We start from the raw sequence: 12,354 nt of genomic DNA, 5'->3' as shown, positions 1-12,354 counted from the left end.
TTGCTGAACAATCCGTGAACACTTACCTTATTATTCCCTTTTTATGCTATTTCTTGTAATTTATAATGATTGTTATATATCTTTACATTGTCCTACTGCTCCAAAGCAACAAATTTCAACAGAGAGTATGACATAGGAGCAGAAATAGGCCATTCAGCCCATTGCTTGCTCCACGATTCAATCGTGTCTGATTTATTATTCCTCTCAACCCCATTTTCCTGCCTTATTTCCATAACCTTTCATGCCCTTGTCAATTACGAACATAACAACCTCTGCTTTAGATATACCCAAAGACGGCCTCCACAGCTGCCTGGGGCAAAGAATTGCACAGATTCACCATCCTCTGGGTGGAAAAAAACACTCTTCCTCATCTCTGTTCTAAAGGGATGTCTTTCTTTTCTGAGACTGTGCCTCTGGTCCTAGAGTTCCTCACTACGGAAAACATCCTCTTCATATGCAAACTATTTTGACCTTTCCATAATTGACAGGTTTCAAGGAAAGCCCCTTTCATTCTTCTAAACTCCAGTGAGTGCAGGCCCAAGGCTATGAAAATGCTCATCATATATTAACCCTTTCTTTCCCGGGGTCATTCTCGTGAACCTCCTCCGACCATCTCCAATGCCAGCACATCCTTTCTTAGATAAGGGGCTCAAAGTTGTGCACAATATTCCAAGTGCAGTCTGACCAGTTAAAGCCTCAACATTACGTCCTTGCTTTTATATTCTAGTCCTCTCAAAATGAATGTTAACATTGTATTTGCCTTCCTTACCACTGATTCCATCTGCATGCTAACCTTCAGGGAATCCTGCACGAAGATATCCAACTCCCTTTGCACATCTGAATTTTGAATTTTCCCCAGTTTAGAAAATGGTCTACACCTTTTATCCCTTCTACCAATCTGTATGACCGTACTCTTCTTTACACTATATTCCATCTGCCACTTCATTGCCCATTCGCCTAATCTGCAGGCTTCCTGCTTCCTCAGCAGTACCCGTATCTTCCACAAACTTGACCACAAAGCCATTAATTCTGTCATCCAAATCTTTGATATATGACGTGAAAAGAAGCGGTTACAACACTGACCTCTGGTGAATACGTCACTGCAGCTAATCAGAAATGAATCAGAATCAGGTTTATTATTACCGGCATGTGATGTGAAATTTATTAAGTTAGCAGCAGCAGTTCAATGCAATACATAATCTAGTAGAGAGAAAAAAATATAATATAGTAATAATAAACAAGTAAATCAGTTACATATATTAAATAGATTTTTTAAAGTGCAAAAACAGAAATACTGTACATTTTTTTTAAAAAGAGTGAGGTAGTGTCCGTTCAATGTCCGTTTAGGAATCGGATGGCAGAGGGAAAGAAGTTATTCCTGAATCACTGAGTGTGTGCCTTCAGGCTTCTGTATCCTCTTTATTCCCACACTGTCTCCTGCCAATCAATCAATCTTCTATCGTGCCAGTATCTTTCCTGCAACGCCAAGAGCTCTTATCTTGTTTACACACTTCATGTACTGCACCTTGTCAAAGGCTTTCTGAAACTCCAAGTAAACAGCATCCACTGACTCTCTTTTGTCTATCCTGTCAGTTATTTCCTCAGAGAATTCCAACAGATTTTTGTCAAGCAAGGTTTCCCCTGAAGGAAATCACGCTGATTTCAGTTGTTTTATCATGTGCCTCCAAGTACCCTGAAACCTCATCCTTAATCATGAACTCCAACATTTTCCCAACCTCTGAGTCAAGCTAACTGGCCTATAATTTCCTATCTTTTGCCTTCCTCCCTTCTTAAAGAGTAGAATGACATTTGTAGTTTTCAAGTCGTCCAGAATCATTCCAGAATCTAGTGATTCTTGAAAGATCACTGCTAATGCCGCTACAATCTCTTCAGAAACCTCTGAGTGTAGTCAATCTGGTCCAGGTGCCTTATCTACCTTGAAACCTTTCAGCTTCCCAAGCACCTTCTCCTTAGTAATAGCAACTGCACTCACTTCTGCCCCTTGATACTTCTGAATTTCTGGCATTCTGCTAGTGTCTTCCACACTGAAGACTGATGCAAAATGCCTTCATGTCATCTGTTGTAAGTCAGTGAAAATAAATTGATAGTAATTCTGGTGAATTGCTGCAGTGTGTACTGTAGGACAAACTGCTCCTGCAACTTGACATTGGTGGCTTAATGAGTGTATGGTTACTGATGAGATGCTCTTGAGCTGGCTGCTGTGTTCTGTATATTGTTGAGCTTCTTGTGTATTGCTGACGCATATACACTGCATATGCTCCACTAAGTACATTGTGTAAATGGCTACTCCAAGGTCCGGTCAGTGATAGTCCCCAGGATAATGACAGTGGGTGATTCAGTAATGAGTGTCAGAGGTTGATTTCTCTTGTTGTATATCATTATTAGGTGACATGAATGTTACTTTTCCCAGGATTTCAGTAGTCAAACTGACTATTGGAGCTAGCTGTCCATCTTGGGTTGAAGAAAAAGCCAATGCAATTAAGTTTTTTTCCTGCACAGTACAATAGTCATGTTGTAGCATCATTGGTCAATCAAGGCACTTACATCAAGGAATAATGGTAGTAACATGAATCGCAAAATCTGCATTATTGTAATTGTCAGCATTAAACTTTTGCTGAAGGCTATTTTTCAATTGTAATTACCTCTTTTGTATACACAATGCATTAAGGTTCATCAGTGAAAATGGTAAATATTTTTTAAAAAAGTGTGGTAGATGATCTAATCCAAATTTTAAAAGTCTGAAGTTTTACATCTGTAATTAGTATTCAAGTTGGTTGATTGACCTCTTTGTTGGAAGAGTAAAGGCAAAATGCAGCAGATGCTGGAAATCTGAAATAAAAACACAAAATACTAAACATACTCAGGTCAATTAGTAATAAAAAGAATTTATGGTTGATGTCCTCTTTTCTCTGTTCATAGATGCTGCCTGGCCTTTTTCTCAAAGACAATAAAAAACAATGATTTGTGTTGCATAATTCATACAATAAGTGGAATTGTTAATGTTTGCTTACAATATTGAATGTTGGGTAAAACTGTCTCATCTTTTGCTTATGTGAGGCAATATAACCACAAAGAATGAAAAGGTTGTTTAAGGCCAACGTAATCAAATGAAATGTTTACTAATTTGGAAAGATGGCTTCTATTAGAATTTGGTGGTTTAAGTAAATTTCCCCTGTGTGCTTTTTGAATTCTTAGCACAAACATTTTGATGCTTAATGAGCTAATTAGTTATGAGAATAGCGTATTTCAGTGCTATATAGTCTACATTAGAAGAGATTTTAAGTTCAATAACTTGACAGTTTTTGTGAATTCATTGTGCTACCCTTTAGATTTAGACACTTGATTTGCATCAATACATTTTTTAATTTTTCAGTTTCTGGAAGTGTTTAATATTTGTAATGTATAAATTTGCCTAATTAAAAAACAGGGACTTGGCATTAAAAGCCCTGGATTGGATGCTGAGCTGATGGAGAGATGGCAAATTCAAATGTAATATCTGTCTTCAGTAGTAACATCGTTTTTTCACTTTAAAATGGTTACCCATTTCTTGTCATTTCTTTTTATGCATTTCTTTACTTTTAATTACTATTTCATATATTTTATGTTTTCATATTTGTTTACCACATAGAAGGAAACTGGCTCAATGACCTATGCCAGATTTAAGGGTAATCCCTTTCTGACACACACATTACTGTAACTTTTTTAATCTCACATACCCGGAGGGCACGTGCTATGATGTGAGTCTGGATAAACTTGAGTTGTTTTCTCTGGAGCGCTGGAGGCTGAAGGGAGATCTGATAGAGGTTTACAAGACTGTGTACAGTTCTGGTCACCAAATTATAGGAAAGATGTTAACAAAATAGAGAGAGTGCAGAGAAGATTTACTAGAATGTTACCTGGGTTTCAGCACCTAAGTTACAGGGAAAGGTTGAGCAAGTTAGGTCTTTATTCTTCGGAACATAGAAGATTGAGGGGGGACTTGATGGAGATATTTAAAATTATGAGGAGGATAGATAGAGTTGACGTGGATAGGCTTTTTCCATTGAGAGTAGGGGAGATTCAAACAAGAGGACATGAGTTGAGCGTTAGGGCGCATAAGTTTAAGGGTAACACAAGGGGAAATTTCTTTACTCACAGAGTGGTAGCTGTGTGGAATGAGCTTCCAGTAGAAGTGGTAGAGGCAGGTTTGGTATTGTCATTTAAAGTAAAATTGGGTAGGTACATAGACAGGAGAGGAATGGAGGGTTATGGGCTGAGTGCGGGCCAGTGGGACTAAGTGAGAGTAAGCATTCAGCACTGACTAGAAGGGCCGAGATGGCCTGTTTCCATGCTGTAGTTGTTTATGGTTATAAGGGACTGTCTTGTCTCCCTTTCTCTTCACCATCTACACCTCAGACTTCAACTACTGCACAGAGTCTTGCCACCTTCAGACGTTTTCTGATGACTCTGCCATAGTTGGATGCATCAGCAAGGGAGATGAGGCTGAGTACAGGGCTGCATTGGGAAACTTTGTCACATGGTGTGAGCAGAATCATCTGCAGCTTAATGTGAAAAAGACTAAGGAGCTGGTGGTGTACCTGAGGAGGGCTAAGGCACTGGTGACCCCTATTTCCATCCAAGGGGTCAGTGTGGACATAGTGGAGGATTACAAATACCTGGGCATACGAATGGACAATAAACTGGACTGGTCAAAGAACACTGAGGCTGCCTACAAGAAGGATCAGAGCCATCTCTATTTCCTGAGGAGACTGAGGTCCTTTAACATCTGCCGGATGATGTTGAGGATGTTCTATGAGGCTGTGGTGGCCAGTGCTAACATGTTTGCTGTTGTGTGCTGGGGCAGCAGGCTGAGGGTAGCAGACACCAACAGAATCAACAAACTCATTCTTAAGGCCAGTGGTGTTGTGAGGGTGGAACTTGGACTCTCTGAGGTTGGTGTCTGAAAAGAGAATGCTGTCCAAGTTGCATGCCATCTTGGACAATGACTCCCATCCACTCCATAATGTAATGTACTGGTTAGGTACAGGACTACATTCAGCCAGAGACACATTCCACCGAGATGTAACACTGAGTGTCATAGGATGTCATTACTGCCTGTGGCCATCAAACTTTACAACTCCTCCCTCGGAGTGTCAGACACCCTGAGCCAATAGGCTGGTCCTGGACAAATTTCCACTTGGCATTATTTACTTATTATTATTTAATTATTTATGGTTTTATATTGCTATATTCCTACACTATTCTTGGAAATCCATTTTCCCTCGGGATCAATAAAGCCTGTCTGTCTATGGTTATAAGATTATGGGAGGCACAGATAGAGTAGACAGAGTATCTGTTTCCCTGTTTTGATATGTCTGGGTTCAAGGGGCATGTGAGGGGTAATTTTTTTTCTTTACTCAGAGTCGTGGATGCCTGGAATACCCTGCCTGATATGGTGATAGAGGCAAACATATTAGAGGCTTTTAAGGAATGTTTAGATAGACATATGGATGCAAGAAAGATGGAGGGACATGAACATGGTGTAGGTAGGAGTGTTTAGTGTTTGGATGTTTTTGATTTGCTTTTTAGCTGGTTTGGCACTACATTGCAAGCTGAATGGTCTCTTCCTATATGCTCATTAAATTTCCTTTCTTTCTCCTACCATCCTCTCACGCTAGGAATAATGTACAATAGCCAGTTAGGGAGCAAACCAGAGCCCCTGAGGGAAATCTACATTATCACAGGAGAACAGGCAAACGCCACATAGAGTACCCCAAGTCAGGGTCAAGCCCAGGGCAGTGGCATTGAGAAGCGTCCACATTACCTACTGCTGCACTAACTTGTTAATGATTTTATGCCATCTATCATACTGTACATGGCTTTGGCCTCCTGATTTAAGAAAGGGTAGAGTTGAACTGAAGCTGTCTAAAAGAGATGAGAGGGCTGTCCTATCTTGAGTGCCTGAAGAAGTTAGATCTGTTGTCTTTGGGGTTAAGAAGAATAAATCTTATTGAAACAGATAGGATCTTAAGGAGGCATGGCAGGAAAAATGTTGAGTGTTTCCACCAGTGAAAGTGTCTTGAACAAGGGGGCATTGTTACCAGAGGCAGCCTTTTGAAACTGAAGTGGGAGTATTTCCTTCTTGGAAAGGGTGCCTAGCCTGTTGTATTCTCTATCCCAGATGGTACTGGAAACTAGAACCTCAAAGTGGTTAAAAAAGAGGCAGGTAAATTTCTGTTAGATAAAGAAATGCAGGGCTACGGAGATTTAGCACAGAAGAGGAGTTGAGACAGGGTAGATCAGCCTCAATATTATTTAGTAATGGACCTGGTGGTTAACTCCTGCTCCTAATTTTTGTGTGTTCTCTTCAGAAGTCTGCATTTAGTGTTCTATGTTAAACCTTGTTTCTGGTCTAACAGACTTCATGAGATATGAATCTTTATACAACTGTCTCATTTCCTCCAGGAGCTTCACTTCCCTCCACACTCCTCCCCATCCCAAAGATGTGCTGTTTGATAGGTTGCTTGGCTGCTGTAACATTATTATAGTTAGCTAGCAGGAGAATCACAGTGAAGTTGACAGGCTTGTGGGACAGAACAGGTTATAAAGGAATGTTATTGATGGTGTTTGAGCATTGGGACAGACTTGATAGACCAAAGTTTCTTCTTTGTATCAGCAGAGAAAAGGAGATTGTCCGATTTCTTCTCTCCTAACTAGATTAAATTGCCTGTGCCATTCTCCCTTAACATCAGTATCTATAACTGGAACTATTATACCTCCCAGATGGAAGATGTAACAGCAGCAGTATAGTATATACAGTACTTCAGTATATTCAATCTTGAGAGGAAGTCATTTTGTACAAATGGCCTTGGCATGTCTCCAAGTTGGTTAAAAGAGGAATCACTCAACATCTGCAAATACCTGTAGTCAGTGGGGTTGACTTCAGCTTCTGTCAGAAGAATATTTATGCCTGTGAAAACTTGCTCCTGTAAAATAGCAGAAAAATGGCTTCAGCAGTGTGATTTTCATCAATTGCTCAAATTACCTGCCAGTGTCAGATATTAATTGTGGCAGAAATTTTGGGTTTCTATATTTTAACCACAGAGACTCTGATTTAAGAGCGACCCAGGATGTAGGACTCAAAGCCCCTCACCCTTTCATTGATCAACAGCCTTCAGCACAAGAATAGCACAGACTCAAAAATTAAGAACAAGCTAATTTATCCTGAAGTATCAAATTATTGTCCTGATCCCTGCTGTTCTTTACCTAATGTTCTGCCCATAAATGGCCGGAGGTGAATCAATTAGTTTAATATAATTATTTATTTGGTTCAACTAATTAAGAAACTGAAGAGTAAAGTTCAAGTTTATTTGCATTCAACTATACAAATATATATTTATAGCTAAATGAAACAGCCTTCCTCAGACCTAGATGCAAACACAATGCATACAGTTGTGCACAGCACATCTAGTTATGATAGCACATACTGTCACAAAATAATATTAGTACAAGTCGCTGAATGTGGAGGAGTTGATGCCTTTTCTTTCTGTATTTAATGGCTACCTGGAGTAGACAAATATCAAAGTTATATTATACATGGGTACTTTGACAGTAGAATGAACCTTTGAACCATGGCCTGAAGGTTGATGGTGCAGGGGATGTTGTCCTGGAGCCATGTTTCTGCAAGAACAAATATGCAACAGTTCCTCATCTCATGCTGGCTTGGCAGACGAAGGTATATCAAGTTGCCCCAAACCTAACGCAGATTCCAGTGCACCCACCATTTTTCTGTTCACTTCCACTGCCACCACGCCTCCTCCCCTGAGTGGCTGTAATAGGTGATGCTGAGCAGGAGGGAATGGTCTGCACAACAGTCCACACACCTTCCCTGCCATTAGTCTCACCAATTTGCTACAGAGCCAAATGCAGTATTTTGTGTTACCGCTGTCCAACAGAGGCTTGAAATCACAAGAAAAATAGTTGAAACACCTTTTTGCATGATTTGTTGAACCTGGAGAGGCTGCTGCTACCAAGAACATTCATCCTGCAGGATCTCACTGATTAGCCACCATGTACTATATAAAACCGGCCAAAACGCTGACTGTACTCCTTCCCATAGATGCTGCCTGGCCTGCTGTGTTCCTCCAGCATCTTGTGTGTGTTGCTTGGGTTTCCAGCATCTGCAGATTTTCTCTTGTTTCTGTTGGCGAATTTCTAGACAAATTGTGAAAAGTAACAAATACAATTGTTTAGGTTTTAAAACACAGACAATATAAAGACTAAATCTTAAAACACTGGATCTGATATAGAACCATAGAACATTACAGCACAGAAACAGGCCTTTTGGCCCTTCTTGGCTGTGCTGAACCATTTTTTGCTTAGTCCCACTGACCTGCACCTGGACCATATCCCTCCATACACCTCTCATCCATGTGCCTGTCCAGGATTTTCTTAAATGTTAAAAGTGAGCCCGCATTTACCACTTCATCTGGCAGCTCATTCCACACTCCCACCACTCTCTGTGTGAAGAAGCCCCCACTAATGTTCCCTTTAAATTTTTCCCCCTTCATCCTTAACCCATGTCCTCTTTTTTTTTCTCCCCTAGCCTCAGTGGAAAAAGCCTGCTTGCATTCACTCTATCTATATGCATCATAATTTTATATACCTCTATCAAATCTCCCCTCATTCTTCTACGCTCCAGGGAATAAAATCCTAACCTATACAACCTTTCCCTGTAATTCAGTTTCTCAAGTCCCAGCAACATCCTTGTAAACCTTCTCTGCACTCTTTCAACCTTATTAATATTCTTCCTGTAATTTGCTGATATATTTCCTGATCAACAAATTTGATTTTCCTGTGATCAGGCTTCCATTGTTTATCTGCTTGATTCAACATTCATCGGCATCTGGTAAACACTACTTGTAATAGCTGTTGGGAAGGTACAGAGTGAGACCAAAAACCTTCCATTTAGGAGAAGTTGGAAAGTCAATGATGCGGGCAAATAAGTTCTTATTTCATTTTAAGCGTCTTATTGGTGAAGAACTGGGCCATTTCGCTTTGGAATTGTCGGAGTTGGCAATATTAGAGGAAGCTCCAAAGAAGGTGGGTTGGGGGTGGGAACACTGACTCCAAATGGGACCGGCTGTTTGATCTATTGCTCTTTGCTCCACAGATGGTCAATCACTCCCATCATGTATCCGGCATCCTTCTGGTTTGAGGTTCCCAGCACAGCCTATGTGTTCCTAATCGTCATCAACCTCTTCATTGGTATCACAGCCACAGTTGCCACATTCCTGCTTCAACTATTTGAACATGACAAGGTGAGAGGACTCGAGCAATGTAAACATCTTGTATTCTCCTCCAGATTTTTCTCATTGCCTTCTGATCCATTTTTCTTTCCTATGGGGTAGGTCTGAGAACAGAAACAGAAATAGCCTGTGAATGCCTATCAGCAGTATATTTGGTTTATAACTATTGTGCATTGCTATAGTATTTGGTTCATCTCCTATTAAGAAGTTAAAGAATACAATGGTGTTCTGTGTTGTTCTGCTGAGCATTGTGGACATGCTATGTTGGCTCCAGAAGGTATGGCAACACTTGTGGGCTGTCCCCAGTGCACCCTCATGTGTGTTGATAGCTAATACGATGAAACATTGCACTGTATGTTTCGATATGTATGTGTGAGAAATAAACTTGAATCTTGAAACAGTCCTCCTGTAAGATCACTAAGTAGTAGATTATGTATAAAATCACATCAGGAGACTCCTGTGCACGTGAAAAGAAGCACAATGAGCAATCATCTAGGTTTAAAATATCACTTACAATGTTAAAGAAAAAATTTATTACAAATAGCAGTGAGGTCATGGTGGATTTAGTCTATTTTTGAGTGACGGTGGTTGAAGTGTAAATGTTAGCCAGTAAATAAGAGGGAGCTTAGCTCCTCACCTACAAGCAGTACTACAAGAACTTATGCATCCATTTCAGAGGATAGAGGAGACACAGTTTAATATCTCACAGAGAGCGTCAACTCCTGAAAGTGTAGACGCAAAATACCACAGACCCTGGAGATCTAAAATTGAAGTGATCTATGGTGGAGCCATGCAGCAGGTCTAGCAGCTCTTGAGTAAAGTCACATTGAAAGCTCATTGATCTCAGTCATTAAACCTATCACCTATTCTTATCAGATATGAAGTACACTTGCAACATTTCCATTATTTTTATGTTTTCATATTAATGTATATATTGACTGAGGTGCAACACGAATTATGCCCTTTGAGCTGCTGTCGCCCTAATTAACAGCCTAATCACAGGACAATTTATAATGACCAATTAACCTACCAACTGGTACATCTTTGTCCATGGGAGAAAATCAGAGCACCTGGAGGAAGCTTACAGTCATGGGGAGAAATACAAACTCCCTACAACGACGGGAATTGAATCCAGGTCACTGGTACAGTAAAGCATTGTGCTAACCATTCTGTTACCATGCTGTACCACTGCAGCCATTCCTTGCTCTTTCACTGAAGCCTCATAATAAACCATATATTCAGGTTTCTGGAGTTGAGAACCGCACTGCAGCCTTTGGACTCATGATAGTACTGAGCCAAGGCAGTGATTTTAGCTGCGAACAGGTCTTGGATCAATCCATTTCTTTGTCACTTCCAGAAGCCAAATTAGATGCAAAGAGACTTCTGGTGAAATTATGACATTTGAAGATTAAAATAGGTTATATTGCTCATCAAACCCTCCTCTTATAATGCTTGAATGGAAAGCTTTACTTCCACTCAACCATGTACAGGTAAGTATAGAGTGAACTGTAATTATATCTCTACTGCTAGTCAGCCACCCACTGAATAATTGCATCCTTTGTGAGTATTGTTTATCAGAGTGAGACGGTTATTAACTGGTGTCCAGATGGTCAAAAATATAGAGCCACTACACTGTGAAAAATTTGGGATGTAAGACAATGGATTAGACTGGTTAAATAGCATGATATGATGTTTTATGCCTGCAATGATGGCAAAACTGCAAAGAATCCATTAATATCTGGTACTTATTATATTTTTAAAAATATAATTACAGTCAGGTTATTTTTGCTTTTACATGTTTTTAAAACAAAGCACTTTGCAATTTTTTTGATTTGTTTTGAATTGCGTTTCCATCATAATTTAGCTCTTGTGTCTTCCCTTTGCAGGATCTGAAAGCTGTGAATGGCTACCTGAAATGTTGTTTCCTCATTTTCCCGAATTACAATCTGGGACATGGACTCATGGAAATGGCCTACAACGAGTACATCAATGAATACTATGCAAAAATAGGTAATTCCAGTTGCCCACCCGACACAAATAGTTCACCATTTGCAAAGCATGACGAGAAAAAAAAAGTATTTGTTGGTAAAATGTACCCATATCAGTCTTGTTATGTATGGCATACCCACTGCTATGGGCATCTGTATAGTGTAGATAAGTTACAATTATACTAGAGTGTAAAATGTACTCATGATAGTGTTTGATCTTTAGGTTTAGCCTCAAATTGTTCCCATAAGCTTAACCATTATGTTTCCTGTGCTGTTAATGAAAACACCATTTCAGAGCCATCTGTTTTGATTTGTGGGTTCCAGTGCTAATGTGAAATAATGGAGATTCCATTTAATTCTTGTGTCGCTGATCTTGGTGGGAAAACATTGGCTAGCCCGCTGACCTTGAGGGATCTTTATTGGTTACAGTAAGCTTTCCTCTTCAGAAAAGAAATGTAAAATTAGTAGATGTAGAACTGATCCATTGCGTCTCAACAAGCATGTGCTGGAATTTGCAACACCAGACCAGTAGCCAAACACATCCCTGGCATCCAGCCATTCATTTTTAATTATTTATTGAAATAGTTAAAAATATTCCAGACCCTTGAGCCCAGCAGTACCCCAATTTAATCCTAGCCTAATTGCAGGACAATTTACAATGACCAATTAACCTACCAATCGATACATCTTTGGATGGGGGGGGTGGGGGGAGGGAACGGGATCACTCAGAGGAAGCCCACACAGTCATGGGAGAGCATACAAACTCCTTACAGGCAGCAGTGGGAATTGAACCTGCGTCACTGGTACTGTAAAGTGTTGTGCTAACTACTACACTACCGTTACTGCACTCAGGACTTCTGGTTTGGAAGGCCGAGCTGTAAAATCAAAACCGACCTGGAAAGAAGGTATTGCTTTACTCACTGACCCCATCAACACAAGGAAAGATTTTGACCAGTGCTATAGTTGATGTATTTGTCATTTCAATAGATGCAGTCTATTTCAACCAAACAATTAAATATTTTTCTCCACGAGTGAATCTGCAGATGCTGGAAATAAAT

At 40.0% G+C, this 12,354-nt stretch overlaps 1 protein-coding gene across 3 annotated transcripts in view; it reads left to right on the top strand.

The window, feature by feature from the left end:
- The window catches only part of abca2 (ATP-binding cassette, sub-family A (ABC1), member 2), a 532,256-nt gene that overhangs the window by 464,325 nt on the left and 55,577 nt on the right, over window positions 1–12,354 (top strand). For all 3 annotated transcript variants that reach the window (XM_059994306.1, XM_059994305.1, XM_059994307.1), the window contains 2 exons: window positions 9,173–9,320; window positions 11,195–11,318. In XM_059994306.1, the coding sequence (XP_059850289.1) occupies window positions 9,173–9,320; window positions 11,195–11,318 (272 nt within the window). The remainder of the gene's footprint in view (window positions 1–9,172; window positions 9,321–11,194; window positions 11,319–12,354) is intronic.

This window comes from Hypanus sabinus, chromosome 18 (genome assembly GCF_030144855.1).
Source record: "Hypanus sabinus isolate sHypSab1 chromosome 18, sHypSab1.hap1, whole genome shotgun sequence".
In the NCBI taxonomy this organism is placed as follows: domain Eukaryota; kingdom Metazoa; phylum Chordata; class Chondrichthyes; order Myliobatiformes; family Dasyatidae; genus Hypanus; species Hypanus sabinus.
Note: the sequence above shows the minus strand (reverse complement) of the source record. Positions and strands in the feature narration are given on the sequence as shown.